Source organism: Aptenodytes forsteri, unplaced genomic scaffold (genome assembly GCF_000699145.1).
Source record: "Aptenodytes forsteri isolate BGI_AS27 unplaced genomic scaffold, ASM69914v1 Scaffold15, whole genome shotgun sequence".
NCBI lineage: Eukaryota > Metazoa > Chordata > Aves > Sphenisciformes > Spheniscidae > Aptenodytes > Aptenodytes forsteri.
Window position 1 is genome coordinate 17,543,886 of NW_008795129.1, and position 21,139 is coordinate 17,565,024.

Below are 21,139 nucleotides of genomic sequence, written 5' to 3' on the forward strand. Positions count from 1 at the left end.
AGTACAAAATGTATGCAAGAATGTATTTCATCCAATATTAAACTGCAGCTACTTTTTAGGTGGAATAAAAGTCTTTAATAGGACACAGAAATAGTGACTTTTAGGCGTGAAATGAAGAAAACTAAGCAATTGAATCTGCAGCAAAAATTTGTGACCTAAATGTAATTGCTGACATAATACTCCAGTGAGGACTAACATTACAACTTTAAATGAAAATATCAAGGACCTTTTATGATCCAAGTAGCAAACATCTCCATTTTATATCCCAGGGCAACATCAACAGAGAAATTAACTGCTCTGTTTCAGAAGCCCATAAAGCCGTTGGAGGAGCTATTGAAAAGCTATGAAAAGATGTCCCATTTCACAAAGTGTTACATTTCTTACATCTCACAGAAAAAGAAAAAAAAATGTCCCTACTATAAAGGTCTAAATCCATGGTTACTATTCTGACTTCAACACATATAGAAAAGCAGTACTGTCCAGTACATAGGAGATAAGTAACAGGAGTCAGGAGACCAGCGTTCTCCTCTGATTCAATCTGGTGTCATCTTTGAGACACACAACACTCATCCAAGTAAGTGCCAGGTTTTTATTGACGCAGAGGAGCAAAAAAAGAAAACATGGTAGGTGCCTGAAAAAGGCCAATCAAGAAGCAATAATGCTTCGTTCACATTAACAATTGAGAAGTTGACAGTATCTTCAGTTCAAGGCACAACATATTAAAAGTAATTAAAAAAAAAGCTTGGCAAGTCACTACTGTTCCAAAATTAGTTGGTCAGCAATTTTAACAACAGGTTCCCCTTCTATTGGAAATTTAAAAGTGAGTTGCTAAGTCCTGCCAAGGAGTTCTGAAATACCATCTGCTAGGGCTGCCCAGCCCCAGGGAATAATAGGGAGTATTCTGAAGGCACCCAGTTTGGGAAAATATGCCTATTTTATCATTTTGCTTAAAGTACCTTAACAGCAACAGCTGAAGAACGTGTGGTCTAACAAGGCTAATAGAGCTTTAAGTAGTCTGACAGGGTCCTCAGTGGAGAGAAACACAGAACCTGGGGTGGATGTATATCAGTCTCTGTGCTAATGTCTATCTTGCTTTGAAGCACTGCCTGAGGACCAGCTGGGAATACTGTGTTTTCCCTCCAGCTTGCTTCCTCACTTTTACTACCTCATGGATAACCATTTTTCATGCAGATGACATTAATGTCTCAGGAATACTCAGGTATCCTCTCATGAAGGCATTTCAGCCATACTTGAATCCAGCCGGCACCACCCACAAGTTTGTTGCCAAGACTGTCTTGCAGAGGCATCTCCCTCCCTCTCTCTCTCTGGCCTTTGACATCATTTATGAGAAGCCTCACTTGCCTATTTCCATTGCCATTGGGATTTGCTTTTTTTCTGTTGTTCTAGTTCAGAGAATTCAATGAGAGAATTCATCAAATAACAAATAAAAACCCTTAGAAATAAATCTCAAGAAATTTCATATATTGAAATGTTTCATGACTGGGTCTTCTTCTACCACCACCACCCCGTCCCACTGTACATATCTCAGGAATGACCACATTATGAGTAAACTACTTGCAAAGAGACAAATTCAGTCAAGAACTCACATCACTTTGCAGTTCCTGGCTTTTCTTGGCATGTTTGATCTGAGAACTGTCAGCCACACTGGTGAACTTCAGAGCATCAGCCTTCTGTCTGTACTTTTTCTAGATCAAATTAAAGCAGGTTACACAAAAGTTGTTACGATATTTACCTTCTCCAAAAATGTAGTGCTTTCAAAAAATACATAACTGATAGATCTGTAAGTCTCTTGTAAATTCCCAAGATGATTTTAGCACAGGTATCAGCAAAATAAGCTTCCAAATACAACCCAGTGCTAGTATTTTCTGCTGGGAGGACCCCAGTGGCGAGGAGGGTAGTTAGTGCAAGAGTATGCCAAATGCATTGCTGCTGTCACGGCAAGCAGAGATACTCTTTGGTGCCAAATGTACTAGCTATATATCTTACAAGATCTAGGTTGCACACCAACCAATGAGTGTCCTTCACAAACTGGGTAAGACTTAAGTCAGGGTCCAAGAGAGCTCATGAGCTACACAATCAACATTACTATCTCATTTTCTTACATGAGACTTCTCAAGCATATGCACATGTTGTTCAAATCAGTGAACATGTGTTACTGAGATATTTTTAAATTATTAAGATATTTCTAAATTATCGATTAAATTAGAACAGGCAATTTCAGTGTCCTGAAAGCAACTTTAATTCAAAATCTTCCCTACCATCTCCCAGTTCTTTTCAAAGCAGAGCTCAGCATAGACACTGCAGTCAAGCCTTCATGGGAGCAACAGCTATGAGAGCCCTCCACAAGGCTCAAGTCTTGGATGTGGGAAGAAACATTGTGCTCCATTCATCCTCTGGTACCAGTATTTATATAAAATCTATCTATAAAATTTGCATAGAGACTAACATTTCTAGTTTGGTAAATAAGACTTCCCTTACTTTTATTCCATCTTGCTTTTTACTTTACATCTGAAACACATCGAAGTGAATGGGAAACTTCCATTGACTTCATCACGCTTTGGATCAGGCCTGTTTTGAATCAATGTCACTGCCTGAGCCTTTTGCATCACTCGTTGGAGAGCAAGCTAAGCATCTTTCTATCTTTGAGACAGTACAAGGAAATGCAGTGCCCTATTTCAAGACCACAGTATGATAGAGGAGACCAGGCAAACAGTTCTTAAATACGTTAGTCAAATTCTTATTCTAACAGTTCAACTGTGAAGTGGGGCATTCCACCTAGAAAAGGTGTAAATGCATTTTCTCATTATCTGGCATTTCAGGAGAGAAATCCTTCTGTTTGAACTAATGGGTGAAGAGATCAGTTTACACTGTGTCTCTGCTAGGGGAACACAAAACAGAAGTTAAAAAAGCGTGCAGCACTTCAAAGAGGTGCTCATCGCTTTATTTTAGGAACCTGGAAGGAAGGGAGGCAGATTAAAACCAGCATGTTTTGTCACATTGCATGGAACACAATATAGTGACATTCTGCAAAGAAATGACAAAATGCCAGGCTCTGTATGGCAATAGAGATCTCTAAAATAATATCCACCAGTCTCCAGTTTAAATGACTGTCAGCCATCTCTTGGCCTTACACAGAACGGGAATGAAAAGGCAGATCATTATGGATTAAATATTTGTGGAAGTGATTATTACTACAGCACACCACAGCAGCAGATGTCAGTCTATCCCTAGCAAGACACCGGATCTGAGAGTAGCTGCTCTTCTTTTGTTTCTAAGATGTATTTTTTCCCCTTGCAGGAGCAGTGAGAGGATGTCAGAGACCCAAGGTACCAGAGAGTGTGATCTCCAGTAACTAACTGGCTTCTGTTCCTTCCTCCAGCACTAAGTGGGATTTTATCCTTCTTGTCAAACTTCCCTTAATTTATTCTTCTATCTGTCCTCTAGTTTTCCTAGCACTAGTGAGACAACTCAACCATAGCAGCTGAGGAAGTGTACTTCCATAAAGCTAATGGCAGTATGAAACCATGAATTAATCAAGCAAAAGCAATGAAAAGCAGCACAAGCTGAAGCTGCCAGTAAAGTCACAGCCCTTATTTGCTGAAAGGCAAGGAAATTTCCAAACATGGCTAACAAATATCTAATTTTTCAACACTGTTCCTTAAAACTGTATGTACTTCATGTAGCATTTACCATAGGAAATTCTAATTCCTTTCAATGCCGCTCTGCAAAATGGGCAGGTGAATGAAAAGAAGTGGAAGCACAATTATGAGGACTTCTGCCTCACAAACTTGACACAATAATCATATAATGGGAAAACGTATTTTTAACCTCTAACCCAGGATCTCCTAAACTGCAGAATAACTAAACAATGTCCATCAGTTCTATTTCTCAGATTTTCCGTATTAGGAATTCCTTACCTATTCCACATAATGTAGTGGAATAAGTGTGCATAAACCTTTGAACAAAAAACAGACAGAAGCCTGACCACTTTGCTTACCTCACTGACCAAATCTCCTGCCTTTTTGGCTTGTTGTATATTAAGACTTCCTTCTGTGATACACCCAGCTCCTTTCATCCACATCAGGTCTGCCCTGTATCGAAGCTGTAGAGGAAAATGACATTTATTGGCATGGGGAACACAGGTACAATGTTTGCATGTGAACATATACACCCTTTCCACTTTCAAAGACATTGCAAAGACATTTTAAAAAAGTCATAGTGCAAATCAAACAGCATCCATATGAAACAGAATTAATGTCAAACTGAAAAAGTCTATAAACACTCATACTGCTTGTAACAGTTAAGCTGAGTATACATCATCTTACATCACTCTGGAGACCATAGGCCTTCTTTGCCCATTTGGTCTTCATATCTTCTGGAACCACTGTGTATTCATGGAGTCTCTTTCTATAATCTAAGTCACTAGCAAGTGCCTGGGCCTTCTTAGCATGTCTCAGGTTTATCATATCCATAGGCAGATGGAAATGGGTCTTACTCTCCTCAAATTCTTTCTTGTAGGCAATCTAGAAATAGAAGAAATGAAAATAAGTTGTCTGTATCGGTGTATTGCAAAGCCAAAGCTATCTTAAGTCTCCACTCTTGTTTGGGTCCTTATGCAGATTAGGCAAAAAACACATGTAGAAATCGGGTCCTATGAGGGATCGACAAAACAGATGGCAGGATGAATTTTGCAGACTCTAGACACATCTTCTCTATTACAGTACATCTCACTTTTAAACATATTTTTATCTGCTTGAAACTTTTATGTAAAAGTGTTTATATTGGGGTTTTAATAGGATGTTATTTTCCTGCCCCAAAATAAGGACACCATCAACCCAAAATTCTCTGTGAGAACAAAAATACTGTGCAATCATTACAGATTAACAGACGGAGGAAGGAAACCAATTTTTGTTAAATGCTTCTAAGAATTTCTTATAGTAAAAGCAGTAACAGTGGTAGATCGCATATTGTTGCTGAAAGGTTCATAATTATGAAAACCACCTTTTGAGTATAAGAAATTTACCTCACTACTCATCTTGGCTACCTGCAGAGAGTGCAAAAGTCTTGAATCTTTGGTTCCAATTGCTTTTCCTTTTGTTTTTTCGTATTCTTCTTTATATTTAATCTGTGAAAAAAATAGTTTAAGTCAAAGAACATTTCAAATTACCCAAGAGATAAGCAATATGTTTTTCACTGGCGATTTGGATGGTCAAAATTTACAAGGATTTAGTCTGATTCTCACTTTGTCACTGCAGATTTCCTAGATTTTCTCAGAAATTCCCAAAGGTGCAAGGTTGGTCTCATTTATGTTGTCTTTAACCTCATTCTTTGAGGCTCACTCCTCTGAGGTGGATATGCTTATAAACTTAAAGTCTTCTGATTAGCTAAATTATCTGGTTCTTAAAGCAAAAATTAAGAAATCAATCATGTAAAAACCAAGCAAGGAATTCAAGATTTGATTTTCTTATTGAGGTGGGATTTCAGAATCACCATCATTGCTGAACGCTTTCCAGCTGCAGGAAAAGTTTCTTCCTCTTCTGCCTCTCCACAAGTTAAGAATCATGACATAAGTTGTTTAAAAAGACTTCATTCGGAAATTTTTTTATATACATGTGTTTATGTTAAAGAAGCAGACTAAAGAAATATGCATTCCCTTTGCAGTGGATGACAGCAGTATTTTTGAGGCTATAAACAATTCAAAACACTGAATTTTACTATGGGAGGATTGAGCCATTGTTATTTTGCAAATTTTGCTTCCTTCTGTACACTTGTATTTAAAAAAATAATGTTCAGAGAGTAAAATTTCATAGCAGAGTCTGAGAACATTTCCAACTGTTCATCAGACATTGAGAAAGATGGACAGCCAAATGCAGGACTTAAAAATCCAGATGAAGTGAGCTAAGCTTTATTTCCCTGTGCTATAGCAACTTATATAAAGAATAAGTCCTAGGTAATTAAATATAACATACATCACTGGCAAGATCCCTTGAAGCTTTGGCAGCTAGTAAAGGCAGAGAATCAAGTTTCATTTCAAAGCCCCGGCCCTTACTCTTCTCCCAGCCTTCTTTGTACTTAATCTGAGAAAGGAAAGACAGCAACACGTCACTAACACATAAACACACAAGATCTTCAAACGAACATGAAAATGACTAAAAGCAAAACAGAAGTATAAATACGCTCAGTCCACAAACTGAAACCTTCTTAAGTCACAGTTCATTACCATTTTGAGCTAATTAATTGGCCAGGATTGAGTCAAGAATTTTATTCTTGGAGTTTACAGGCACTTTAAATCCCAGAACATGCACCAATAGCTCTCAATTTTAAACAGGTACGGGGGAGGGAAGGTTTTTCAAAAGTGCCTGTGGTTATGTCTACATACGCAAATAGTGTAGATCAACAGGAGCTGATCTATAGGGCAGAACAGCTGGTGCTCAGAATCAGGCATCACACTACTCACTTCAGGATTTTTCTTCCCCTCCCACCAAACTAGAGCTAGTCAGGTCCCATGTACTGAATGCCTATTTGTAGCTGCAATTCTTTATGTGAGCTGCTGGAGAGCATCTTTCAGTTTGGCTTCATTCAAAAAGAATCCAGCTCGTGCTCTGAGACCACCCCACAATGTGAAGCAAAGCTCAGTGAAGGAACCCTTATGATCAGGAGGTTTGCTTCAAAAGCACACACGTGAGCCACACTATACCACAAACGTAGATGAAATGCATGAGAATCACATGCTTAACTTCTGAAAGTTAATGGAAGTTAAAGTACTAGCTGTTTAAGCTCTTTTTCAAGGTTCCACTTGAAACTCCATTAGAGCAGGATCAAGTATGCCTTTGTACATACTATGCATGCACCTAATGAAGTATCCAGGAAGCCCTGATTTCTGGATGTGGCTTTTCGTATCGTTATATTTTACTAATATCTAACAATGAGCATGCATCCCAACACATTATAGCCACAAAGAGTGTTGCTCCACAACACTTCACCAATGCAACTCAAATAAAACTTAGGGGAAGAACAAAAGGTATGAATATGCCAGGAAAAACTTGCAGTAATGCCAACTCAAAACCATGAAAAATTATGAAACTGGCTCAAAAATAACAGTCACACCAGTAATAAGTCTGGAGTTTTTTTCTGATTTTGCATTTATTTGTCCTGTCGGGCTTTTTTTCCTCCAAAACTATCTACAACAATGGAGGCCTGAAAAATACTTTAAAAATTAAATAGAAGTTAAACTTTTCCTACAAGTGCTTGATTTTAACACCCAGGTCTCTAAGTAAATCACTACATATTGTCATGAATTATGAATGGCAGCAACAGTAGGCTTAATCCAAGTTCACTGAAGTCACTGTGTTTCCTTCCATTGACTTCAGTGGGCTTTGAGTTATTAGAACTGTGCAAATGTTGGTACTTCGTACAAATACCACCTCAGAATGAGTTAATTTTGTGAAGTGAATGCTGATTTACTAAACAAATTCAAATCATCTGAAAAGGTCTTGAAAAAAAATCTAGCAGTTTCACTGTACTTGAGATTGTATCCCTATCTATCACGCTGTTTAGTAAAGACATGATAAATGCTAAATGTTTCCAGAAACAGAAATCATCTTTACATTCATTTCTGTCTATTAATGGCATCATGAATACCAATATTTCCACATCACTTGGCTTACCTCACTGTATAATTCAGCATTGGCTTTTGCCTTCACTAACTGAGGTACGTCCTGAGGTAGAGTGTAATTTGTTTTTGTCTTCTCATACTGGGCTCGGTAGTTCAACTGTCATATATTGAAGAAGGCAACAACAAACTCAGTTATTTTTAACTAAAAATATGACTGTTACACTGATTGACTGCCCTTGAATTTCAGGCTATTAGTGCCATATGTTATAGATAGATACACTCATAGGTATGGCTGACATAAATATGAGGGCAATAAGGCAATTATAACTTTTACCTAGGTACTAGGAAGTAGAATAATTATTCTATAAATAGAATAGTTAGTGATTATCTATGAGTAGAAAATATATTATTAAAAACCATGCATTAATAAATACACAGAAGATAAATCCCAAACAAAGCACACTAATATAAATCTTAAAAATGGAGGAAAATATTAGATCTACTGGTATGCTTGCCACATTTTTGGAAGTGATTTCATTCAATTTGTATTCTTGTTTTGGCTGTAAATCTGCTGATGAACTATCAAGAATAAAAACACTTAAGTGCTACAAATGTTATGAAATAAAATTGTCTTATAATTCTAATAAACAATGGCGGCTAATGATGACAGAACTTACATCACTGAGCTGCTGTGCATTTACTTTGGCTTGAGCAATTTGTGGAGTGCTGGCGGCTAATGACAGAACTTACATCACTGAGCTGCTGTGCATTTACTTTGGCTTGAGCAATTTGTGGAGGAGTGGCAACAGAACTGTACTTCAGCTTGTCTATGCTTTGCCTGTAGTTTACCTAATTTAAGATAAAATAAAAAAAAGAATGACTGAGTAGACAGTTTTGTTAGCTAATACTCTGGATAAATCATTACTTAAACCATAATAAACTGAGGTGAGGAAAAGTGCCAGGATCTCTTGGATGGGAACTGAGTTAATGCTCTGAAAATTTCCTAGTCTGAGGTCTAAGTGCTACAAATGTTATGAAATAAAATTGTCTTATAATTCTAATAAACAATGGCGGCTAATGATGACAGAACTTACATCACTGAGCTGCTGTGCATTTACTTTGGCTTGAGCAATTTGTGGAGTGCTGGCAACAGAACTGTACTTCAGCTTGTCTATGCTTTGCCTGTAGTTTACCTAATTTAAGATAAAATAAAAAAAAGAATGACTGAGTAGACAGTTTTGTTAGCTAATACTCTGGATAAATCATTACTTAAACCATAATAAACTGAGGTGAGGAAAAGTGCCAGGATCTCTTGGATGGGAACTGAGTTAATGCTCTGAAAATTTCCTAGTCTGAGGTCACAGTTTTTACTCCACTTGAAATATGAACTTCACTTATAACCCCTCCCTGTCAAAACCACAAATTCTTAAAAAGATGCAGTTTCAGCTGGTCCCCCAAAGCATTCCTATAAAACTGATATTCTTAACCATCACTTAAACTATTTTTATCTTTATCAGACTATCTTTATAAAGGAATATTGTAACGGTCTATTAAGAGGTCTGTCCAGTGTAATGATGTGCAGAGCAAATGAACTCTCTTACACTTTGTCTTTACTGAGTTTTAATGTAATAATTAATCACAGAATTTCCCTGTGTGGTAAGAGTTTTGTGTGGATAATGAGAGAAGAAAAATATGTATTTATGGTACAAAAAAAGTCATTTTAATGTCAGCCATTGATAGGATTGGAGCCCACTAAATTCCTAACACATTAACATAGTAGCAGCAATAATAAGCTATAAAATAAATATATTAAAACCCAAAATTATGCAAGGTAAAAAAATCAAGCTTTCTTTCAAACCTGTTGCTGCCAAAGGACTCAGTGCTACGCTGCAGGACACAATTATTATTCTCTGTAGGCCTTAATTAACATTCACTGTAGTTAATCACCACTTTGCAAACATTGCAAATCACATTGCTTAAAACTAGTTTCTTAATAAAACTTTTTTCCAGTAAAGTGGAGTATATTTCTAGAGACTTCGAGTTACTGAAACTATTTTAATGCAAACCTTCTCATCTCAGGTATCCTCATGTAAACTTGTTCTTTCTGCCATAATGACAAAAACTAGGAAAAAAGGCCTGAATTATCTCACAGGTCCAAAGTGATCAAGGTACTTAAAACAGTTCATTTGCTTCTTTACAGAGACAGAGAGAACTTTAATTCCACAGAAGGGGATCATTTCTTTTTAACTGAAACTGTGTATTTATTGCTACTTGTGATTGCTTAGTGTGTGGGAGAGTTGTATTCTTAAAGAGTTCAAAGTAAGCATGTTGGTTATCAGTGAGCAGATGAGTCCTGGGACTGTTTCAAACTAGTAGATGATGATCATGACTAGAGCAACTGAGTTTCTGTGGCCAACTGATTTACGTGCTCCAAACCCAGATGCTGACTATGAATTGTAGAGCCACAGGTAGTGCTGAAATGTTTAGAGTGGGTAGAACTAATTTGTACACTCTGGACATGAATTCATGCTTACTTTGAACTCTTTAAGAATACAACCCTCTCACACACTAAGCAATCAAACACTGAACTTTATTTTTTTAAGCTTTTTCAAAGACAAAGATGAAATTACTGCTGAAGAGGCAATAGTGCATCTTACAGCTGAAGTATATCAAGTACTTCCTCAAAAACGTCAGGGTTCTCAATTCTACCTCTTCATGCTACCATCTTTTTCTTGGAAGAGGTATTTAGGCCCAGACAAATCTCTCATAACGTTAATGGTCTCTCTAAGGCATCTTTCCCCTGGTTTCTTGCAATTTCAATGGAAAGACAGGTTATATACATCCTAGGTAGTCAGAAATGTCCTGCAGAGGTGCTACTCTCTTCCTGTTGATTTTATAAGCAATGCCTGGTGACTGTGCTCCTTACTAAGGCACAGGTTAAGTTCCAAATAGTAAAGGAGATCAATCAAGCCTTTGATGCTTGTGAGAGGTGATAATATGGTATCCTCTACAGTCTGACGTCCTCCATTTATCTGTAGAGCACACAGAAGCACAGCAGTACACAAATTTCTTCACATTGTTCCATCAGTAACTCAACCCCAAGCACAGAGGGCACCTCTCGCACAAACCACAGGCATAAGGGAGGTTATGTGACAAATTAGTTCCCCTTCAAAGGTGAACACCTATCTTCAGGGAATTCCCAAAGGATGAGAAGCCTATATAAGTCTCCCTGTCCTTTCAGTGCTTGATGCTGCTGTTGAAGCTGCCCAGGATGGTGAGACGTTTTGCAACACAAACTAGGGATAGGGCAGAACTCACTCATTTCTTGACTGTACAATCCGTGCTGAACTGAAGCCAATGACAGGAGGTGGCAGCACTTTCTATCCCTCTGAGGCCTCTTGACTCCACGCACTTTTTTGCTTTAACTTTGTTATCACTAGCTGTTTACTCCCATGACTAAATCATCATTTGACACATGCATCTATCACAATCTGTCCTACAGAGAGATGATGAGCCATGCAAGTCATAGAAAAAAAAAACCCATAAAATTATTTACATCTTTCAAAGGGACCAACTTCCTTGTTGTCTGATATGAAGGAGTAAGAGTAGCTGGGTAATTGTAGTCAACACCGTCATGTTTGTAATCAGATTTATAGGCTATCTGAAACACAGGGAGAACAAAAAACAAAAATCATTCTTTTTTTTTTAAGCTGTCATTTATTTGAATAATTATCAGCCAAGAGGAAAGGAGAAACAATAATATTAATATTAAATGCAGGAAACAAAGTAAGTTCAATGTCACGAGTGACAAAGAAAATGAAATTATTTGCATAGTTTAGCCACTAATTGATTCTTTTTCAGCTCCTCAATTAATCCAATGCCAACAGTGAGAGCATTAACTTAACTTCCACCTATGACACATCTCTTTTATCTTTCTGCTTAGTTCTCAAGCTTCTTACAGATTTGTAAATAATGTACTTGAAGGAATGGTATGTAACGAAATAGCTTCTTGACTAACCCAGTAAATTAAATTGGAATCCAGAAATCTTCATTAAAGACTGCTTTTTCAGCAAAGGTCTGACCCTGGGGGTGGTGGCAAGCAACCTTCAGCATCCTACCGATGTCAAAGAAAACTGAAGGAGCTCGGTGGGTTGCCAGATCACTGAATTTGCTTATTTTAACTTCTTCCACACAGTGAGCTATAAATCAGTACAAAAGGGTTTCCAGAATTTCCCCTCTTCTCAACATATCTATCCTTTAGATCCCCAGTACAATATGATCTAAAGTTTTCTATCAACTTAATTCTGGAAAAACTTAAAGACAAGAAAGCAACAACCATACAAGTGTGATTAAAAAAGACTTACATTGCTTGCCAAGCTGCCAACTTTCATGGCATGTAGCATTCGCTTGTCCATGCCAATACCTATATAATGCCCTTTCATCTGGTTCTGGTAGGTTTCTTTGTATTTAAGCTGTATAAAAAAAAGTAAAAATTCTCTGAGAAATTCTATTTAGTTTTTCTATGAGTTTCCATGTGTTACAGCAGTGAGACAAATTATTACAGCTGTGGTCTACTAGTGTTGCACCACTACAGAAACTCATGAGTCCACAACAACCTTGGTACTTTAAAAAATAAAAACTAAAACCCTCTGTGAGTTTCCTATTTTAAAAGATGTCATTTACATATTCTTCAGTTCACCTGGATGGCACATAAAGGAGATACCTCTGCATTCTATTGCTCCATTTTATTTCATCAGAAATAAATATTAGAACAAAGTTGCAGGGAAGCATTATTTGTACATTAACAAATTAATACATAATCATCTACCAAAACTGGACTGTTTTGGTGCAGCTTTCACCAAGCCCAGAGTAGGGAATCCGACAAGATAAATTAACCACTCTACCATCTCATCTGTATGGCAAAAGGTTTACTCTTCCTGGATTTCAGAGAATGATAGCAAGCAGTATAAAGCAAAACTATACTTCAGTATCATGAGATACAAGTAGTATTGTTATTAATATTGATTACTTTCATGCAGTAAACATGTTCCTCTCTGACATTATCTCTGGTAAAGTATCTTCTGTCTACCTTTCCAGTCAGGAAATGGACATACACAATGAAATAAGTAATAATTATGATAGATAACAGTAACAACTGCCAGCTACCTGTATAGATTAGCTGTCCATTGTAAGTAACCTCTCTTCCATATATCATAATAGTTCTTTTCATAATCCTATATAAAATGACCCCCACTGATCTGTAAGGACAGACTAGGATAGGTGCTGTACAGACATGGGTTAAAATCAGTTATAATCAAATTCCCAGCGCATGCTTATCTGAAACACACACACACAGATGGCTTGCGATTCCAGCAGCTACCAGGTTAAGCAAGCCACACATGAGGTACTGAAAACTTACATCACTGGTGAATTTTGAGATCTTGCTCACATTCTTGAATTGCGGAGTATCACAGTAGTTCATGCTGTAGCCTCTGTTGTTTCCAAGATCCTTCTTATACTCTACCTTAGTGACAAAAATGCACAAGGGAAAGATGTGGTAAAACCTTACCTGGCTCTGTCAAGTTCCCACACACACTTTTTATTAGCCAGACCCACTGTTCAGAGATTTCAATACATGGCTTTCATCAGATGGCATATGATTAAAATTAATATGAAGATTATTTTCATTTACTCAGTTCTCATTTTATAGGCAAAAGAAATGCAATCAATTTCATCCATTTGGACCTCAGCAAAGTGCATGAGACAGTGCTATGAGGAAAATTATTACGAAAAACAAGGATCTATGAAGGAATTTTAAGGTAAGTGTGGAGCAAATGAAAGCAGAAAAAGCAATGGGTATTTTTCAACAAGAAGGATCGAATAGGGGGAAGTTTACCAGCAGAATTCTTCAGAGTAAGTTTAAATACAGAATTGGTTTAATATCTTCATTAAGTACCTTTGCTCTGAAGTAGGAATGTTGGGGGTGATATTAAAAGGGGTAATAGAAATGGGACTAAATTCAGCAATGTAGAGGTTAATATATGTAGGGAATAGTCATAAAAATTTCAGCTATAAGAGCTCATCACCTGGAAAGGCTAAGAAAGAGAAAACTGTTCATATGTAGGCTGACCACAAAAAGACGGCGAAATGCCAAAGTAACACAGCCATGAAAAAGGCAAATGCAGTCCAAGGCAGGAGCAAGAGGAGACTTTTGAGCAGGCACTGGGAAGCGTGCGTGCTACGTACCAGGTTCCAGCAAGACCTCATCAAGAACTTATGTACTCTTACAGTCACTCCTGTTTAAGGAATATGCACTCAGCCTGTAACAGCTGCAGTGACAGACTGTGAGAGATGAGAGGAATTTGGCTTGCTTAGTCTAGGAAAACAAAGGCAGAGAGAAGAAAATCATATCCGTTTGTAAGCATCTCAGAAAGGTAGTTATGCAGGGAGAAGAACTTTTTAAACTAAAGGGCAATGTTGGCACAAAACACAATAGTAATAAAGTGGACAGGAATAAATGTAGGCTAGAAATTAGAAGAGGAGGATTATATGATACTGTGCCGAAACAGCAGCAGCCAGGAATCATTGGCCCAGGAGGCCCCTTCCAGTCCTACTTCCAGGGGTTTTTCATTATTGAAGGTTTTATACTTTGAGATCTCAAGAGTATAAGTTTTTAAACTGCCATGGGGAAGCTCTAGAAACTCACATTTATTAATAGCTTTATAGCTGATATGACACTATAAATAAATTAATAATTCAGAATCTACTGAGAATTCCCTGGCAATCTTCCCTTGCCAAGCAGAAGAAGAATGCATTATCAGTAACTCACAGTCTTTCACATGATGGAAGAAAACAGAAACCTGCATTAACAGAATGGTACAAATTTTGGCTCTGTTGGTGTTATTTTTTAATTATCAGCAGAACCTTCTTTGAAGCACTGTAAGGTACACACCCAAGTAATCCTAAAGCATTTAGGATTATAACTTCACAGCACATTAACAGCACAACTCAGGGGTTTTTTTTAGATTTCTATTCTTCATGCGACCAGAATTAGAATTACTTTTCTGGGGTTAATTTCCCATACTTTCATACAGATCATTGGAAGTGCCAGATAACAGCACCTGAAGATCTGTTCTTGCACTTTTCTCTCCAGTTACTGTGCTACACACAGATCATTTTTGTTACATATGGGGCAATAAGAACAACAGCTTTTTATATTTGTAGTCCTTACCCATCAGACACAAATGTTTGCATGAGCTGCTATAGAACTCATTAACAGAGCAATTCAACCCCTTACCTCACTGACAAGCTTGTTAACACTTCGGGCTTGTTTAAGGACTAAGTTTTCTTCAGCCGTTAGGGAGTGAAAGTGAGCTGCACCTTTCATCTTGGAAAGATCCTTCTTGTATTTTATCTGAAAACAAGTAGGGAAAATTATAAAATAGATGTCTACCTTTTCACCATTGCTATTTAGACTGGCTTCATGAGTCAGGATAAGATTTTTCCTATTCTTGCTTTGATAAGCAAATAGAACTTGCCAAGTTGAAACACTGCAAGTTGTTACTTCCTGAAATAAACCACATATAAAATCACAGCCCTAACAATCCCTGCCAAGGGATTTTTTTTTAATCTATTTCTTACATAGCTTGAACAGCACTGGTTGTTGTTCATAGCTTGAACAGATAACTAGCAGATTCTTGGCTAGTGACTGGTTGGAGCTTGTGTGCTCTTCTATTACTGAAGTTAATTCTCAGAACTTTAATTTTAGACTTCTAGTCAGAGAATTAAAGATAGTCATCAGGTGCTCTGCGAACTTTTCCTTTTGTAGAAACCAGCTTTTTGAGAAAGCTACATCTTTTTGCACTAATAATGTTTTAAGACAATTATATTTCTCTACCAAATCAATATTGAAATAAGGGATCCGTTAACTTAATTTAGACATCAGGTTATTGACTTAAGTTGAGCTAGGATGGGTGAAGAGAGATAACACTCATGTTGGCCTTTTGCCAAAATTTGTCCAGAAAAAACCCTGTTGGGAATGTATTTCAATATTTCTTGCATACAAGCAGACGCTTATATTCTTCATCTTATGTTACTGCTTTAAAAATCAGATTCATAATATAAAAGAAAACCAAATTATTTGAAATGTGTTGAAGTGCAAAGTGTTTTTTATTTTACTTTCTAAGTCTGCACATGGTTTCTCAGGCTTTAAAGATATGAAGCAGCTTGATAAGTACTGTAGTGTGTTAAGGTTACTGCCATGAACCAATGCTTCTCCTCGCTCCAGGTATTACAAATTAATAAGGAAACTGCTGACCATTAGTATTTTCAAAACCTATGAAACTGCCATCTTTATCTGGAAAGGTTAAATATTTCATGTTTAAACAGGGGATCACTGTGTTTGTCATCAAAATAGGGATTGGTCACAGAAGGTTTCAGGTTTTTATATTCTCTCAGTCATAAGCTCAGGTAACAGAATATGACTGATCCTTTCACTCTAGTTTACTGCTAGTGTCTAGCCCAGGCTAGTACAAGCTGAAAGACTCAACCATCTATTAGCTCCTCAGAAAACAGACCGAGCCCATCAGCTCAGATAGCTCCATGGGGGACAGGTGCCTACACTACAAAGGTTGTCACTTGCAGGAACCCTTCACAGCAGCCACAGGGTAGTGACCTACAGACTGACCCATTTTTTTGTCACTACTAGAAACGGTATCCTCAAATAGGACTGAGGCTCTTTAATCAACAGGCTGCATGCAAGAATCACACATCACCACCTTTTTTGATGATTCTTTAGCTTACCACCCAAAACTAGAAATCCTCAGCCTAGAAATAAGCTCAGTCTTGTGAAGTGACAGTGTTGTACTCTATGGTTTCTTTTCCTCCATATGACTTGCTTTGCGCTAGAGGCATGATACATCAAAATATCAAAACCAATTCAGCTCATTCATCCTCCATTTATACACTACTGGGAATACCACAGTAGCCCACAGGATGATTAAGGCAGTTGAAGCTTTCATTAATAATACAGGTGCAGATTTGCCAGGAGGGTTAACCTAACAGTAGGGATCCCCATTAGTTGCTACATCCATCTCCTCCCTCATGCAAGTTGGAGCTGTGTCCGCTTCTATTAATGGATATTATTAATCTCCTGAGCCATCCAGATCCCAGCAATGCAGTGAAATGTCATTGTTGTTTACTTCTCAAGTGTAATTTTAGCATTCTCCTCCTAGGCACTGCTCTGACAAACTGCTGTTTTTAATTGTTTATGAATTGTATTGATTCAGGTTTCATACTTACATCACTTGCTAATTCATTTGCTTTCTTGGCATTTTGATAAGCTGGAGTGATCATAGCAGGAAAGCTTCCTTTCCCTCTGCGTTCTTCATAGTCATCCATATAATCCTGAAGAAAATTCAGAGTGTTTACTCATCATACATGAGCAGGTGGGGCCTTGGGTGATTTCACAAAGCCCCATAGTCCTTGTTAGTAGGAAAGTTCATTGTTTCATTGTATTTTTTTATGAAAAAGAGAATAAAATGACCAACTGTAAGAATAAAATGACCAACTGTAAGAATAAAATCACCCATTAAATTAACTGTGCCTGTAAAATTACTTGTGTTGCATTGCAAGAGAAATTTAGGTAACAATTAGCTACGGTCAAGATAGCATTCAAGTGTACAATGATATATACCTTTCTAATCTCACCTCAGTTCTTACAGAGACGATATCTGCTAGCCCCTCTCTTTGTCAATATATGTTTCCCTGGAAAACTATAAAAATATCTAATGGTTTGGGCAGCCAGGAGATTTGCTTAAACTTTCCAAGTTTAGTGTAGGGTCAGCCTTCCTCTGTGATGTGACAGAAGTCTCTTGATCTCTCCATGGCCATTTCTCACATCATAACTGACCAAAAATAATACTTCTCTAGTGCAGTGATATATTTTGAAGAGGGACTCATTAATGAAGCAGAAATATTTACAAATTAAAGTGGTAAACTCTTTAGGGAACAAAATAACAAAATTCCATTTGCTTGATTTAAAAAAACAATTGTTGCAGAATTAATACTCTTAAATCTATCTATAGATAAGTTTATGTGTAAATGTTTGACAATTGGAAAAGCCTTTTGATAATTTAATAACAAAATATTGGAGCTTTTTTTAAAAATGGTAATAGACAATGACGATCCCAAAGCTTTCTATGGCAAGATCTGGGGAGAATATGGAAAGTATACAAATAAGTCAGATATAGTGCAATGTGTCTTTGTAATATTTTGTAAATTCTTTGTAGTAAAGAGCCAGTTTAAGTGAAAAAAGAATGTGTGGCATGTCAAGAATGTCATGGAGAGCACACATAGAAAGGACTATAAATACTTGGGGTATCTCACTTGTGACTTCTCGATGCAAAACAATCCGTTGTAGGTCATTTCGTGCACCATCAGTGTCACATGATAAGATAGGTCATATCATAAGTTTGTGAACAATATAATGTAGTTATAGTTATTGCATCTAAATTATTCTATAAACAGGCACAGAAAATAAAAAATATCCTTGACTAATTAGCTGAGTTAGTTTTTTAAAATGTCATTCATGAGTCTGAATTCTTCAGACTAACTTGCCATTTTCTTTTTCTTCTTTCTCAAATACATTTTTATATCATGTCTAATATTGCTCATATTACAAAACAGTATTTTCAAAGTTTCAGATAATTAATTTCAGCCACTTCTAAGATTTTTAAACATGAACAAAACAGGTGTTCAGCACACAGGAATTTTACAGTAAGATTTTTTAAATTGTCTCATGTTATGTATATATCTGTATGATGTGCCCTCATGATCTTGACAGTTAGAAATCTAATCCCTTCACCCAAGTTAAGTCATGCTTCACTCAGATCCATTAATTTCAGTGGCTCTATTTTATTTGAATAAAAATATCAGAATCCAATCTATGAAGATTAAAACTCAAATTAAATTTAAAGTCTGTGACTGAAGTTTCAAAGATACTTTCAAAGAAAAAAACCTTAAATTAATTCTAAAGATAGCAGCATTCCAATGCTTGAAAATGCAATTAGCTCTTTTTCAAATTCATTTTATTTGTTTATTCTTACTAAAACTTGTAGTAGTTCAAAAGACAGAAACTAACTGAAGGCTTCATTGCTACATATTCTAAACTCATATTCTTCAAGAATGGTTTGCTTTTCACACATTACAAGATGTAGGTTTGAACAGAAGAAGTGAAGAAATGTAAAACTCCCAAATGTCTTAGGACAATATATTCCCTGTTCCTTCATTTCTCCAAAGTATACGGGTCTCATGAGGAGCTACAATGAAAAACCTAAGACAAATCATACAGTTTTGTTTATACAAAAAGACAATTCAATTCCTTTCAAATTCCCTTTAGCTGTATTCAGTTCTATTCAGCTGTACTATTTCCCTAACTTAATTGGAATAGAACTTTGGATGCATTTTGGAAGACCACAAAAATAATTGCATTCCCTTAAAAATGAAATACAAGCAAAATGAATGCCACAGACCAAAACAGAACTAAAGCCTATTTGGTACCACAAATGCAGAACTACAACTTGTCAAGCTTACAATACCACTTTTGTGGAACAGCTGAAATCTAAGAGATCGTGTATGATCTTCAGTGCCACTTGCACATATTTAGAGTTGCAAAGCTTCTAAGATTTCTAAAAATACTGGCAGGGAAAAGATGCTTAACTATCTTCTAACTTTCTACCATTTCACAGCCCTTTCACTTTTTCTCCTAACTGAATTTACGTTTTCTTTCTCATGGAATGGGAAAGTTTCTACAAGTAAACACATTTCAACGTGATACCTAACACCACCGCAATAGAAATGTATAGTGCATACATGTACACAGATAAAATTTGCCAAGGTAAGGCTTACCTTTTGGAATGACCCTACCATAAGGATCATGCAGTGACAGTGCATGCAACTTGTAGTCTCACCTTGTGTGTGCCAATGCCAAATATATATTACACATTCAGAGCATGGTGCTGTTGCACACCATCTTTTCCTTTGAGACCTTGCTTTCTCATACAGGGAAGCAAAGTAAAAATAGGTCTCACTGCAGTTTCTAAAGTCTTGAACAATCAGCCATAGTAATGATCAAGATTAGCATGGGTATCTCTCGGATGTTGCATACCTGGCCATATTGATCTACATTTTCTCTTGCAAAAGTAACATCTGTTCCAGCTGTATGGCTGGCTTTTCCCTTGATCTCTTTTTCATATCTTTGATGATACTTTACCTAACAGGAAAAAAGGAAAGGAAAAGAATCATCTGGATGAGTTTAGTCTGGTACACAGATGCTGCATAATAAATAATAATCAATGACACGCACATGTTGGCAATAAAAGATTGCCAAAATTCCCATTGCCACCAATCTACATAAGGCAAATATGCCACTTGAAGATACAAAAACAAAAATAGTGGTGTACTTTTTAATAATGCACTAGGAACATGGGACTTGCCAGTTCAACCCAGACAATTAGTTCAGTGTGTTCAGTACCCCCTGCTTGTCAGTGGCTAATCCCTGATGCTCCACCAGGTTAAAAAAATAGAACTGATTGTAATGTAAGTTCATGGTTACCACAGAGCACTTTTTTTACCACAGGGTCATCTGAATGCCATTAATAAATGGGCTTTTTTCTGAAAGATGCTGATATCCTCAGTGATCAAGGGAATTTTAGGCAATCAGCCTTCAAGTTTAGACCAAGATTTACACTACCTTTGCTAAAGTCAAAATAATGCCTATAACCTGATGCTGTCCTTCAATCATCATGTGTGTTTGCTGACACAAATGAAGGGTTTTCCGCAGATCAAAGGCAAACAAAAACATTTATATGTTTTAGAGTCAGTTACTTTTGCCTTCAAAATTACAGAACTCTTCTTATTTTCCTCAGTGACTCTTAATAATGTTTTAAATTCACTTCCATTGAGTTAGCACAATACATTATCTTCTCCAACAAAAAGAACTTTCCTTTCAGTCTCCAATGACATAACACAATTAACTGTACATTTTGAAGCAATACTGATGTTCTGTTACAATGCTTTTTAAAGAATACAGGGGTGTTGTGGTTTTGTTATGTTTGGAGAGGAAAAGCAAGCCAATAAAGATCAGTACACCAAGGAGTTTAAAAAAAACCCCAACAGTAAGGAGAGTAAAATGATTGGAATAGAAAGCTATATTTTATAAATCTATACCTATGTCAAATGTATGCATGTGTTTGTGTGTGTGTAAATGTGTGCGTATATACTTTATAAATATATAATTGCTATTCAAGAAGCTACTTTCATAAAAGCTTCATCCTGCAACAGAACAAAAGAAGGAATAGGAGAATGAACTGTAAGGACCCACTGGGAGCATGGAAAGTCATGGCAAAGCTGAGCTATGCAAACAGAGCCCTCCCCTGATAAAAGGTCACCCAGAAATATTGTGGCTGTGTAAATTAGAGCTGCATTTCAGCCCCTCTACCTCAT

At 36.9% G+C, this 21,139-nt stretch overlaps 1 protein-coding gene across 4 annotated transcripts in view; it reads right to left on the reverse strand.

Annotated features, from left to right (window-relative positions):
• Positions 1-21,139, reverse strand: part of NRAP (nebulin related anchoring protein) — a 54,907-nt gene that overhangs the window by 25,562 nt on the left and 8,206 nt on the right. For all 4 annotated transcript variants that reach the window (XM_009277877.2, XM_009277880.2, XM_009277879.2 and 1 more), the window contains exons 9-21: positions 19,803-19,907; positions 16,937-17,041; positions 14,934-15,050; positions 13,056-13,160; positions 12,001-12,108; positions 11,193-11,297; positions 8,731-8,829; positions 7,689-7,793; positions 5,991-6,098; positions 5,045-5,146; positions 4,347-4,544; positions 4,019-4,123; positions 1,608-1,706 (exon numbers count right to left, since the gene is read on the reverse strand). In XM_009277877.2, the coding sequence (XP_009276152.1) occupies positions 1,608-1,706; positions 4,019-4,123; positions 4,347-4,544; positions 5,045-5,146; positions 5,991-6,098; positions 7,689-7,793; positions 8,731-8,829; positions 11,193-11,297; positions 12,001-12,108; positions 13,056-13,160; positions 14,934-15,050; positions 16,937-17,041; positions 19,803-19,907 (1,461 nt within the window). The remainder of the gene's footprint in view (positions 1-1,607; positions 1,707-4,018; positions 4,124-4,346; positions 4,545-5,044; positions 5,147-5,990; positions 6,099-7,688; positions 7,794-8,730; positions 8,830-11,192; positions 11,298-12,000; positions 12,109-13,055; positions 13,161-14,933; positions 15,051-16,936; positions 17,042-19,802; positions 19,908-21,139) is intronic.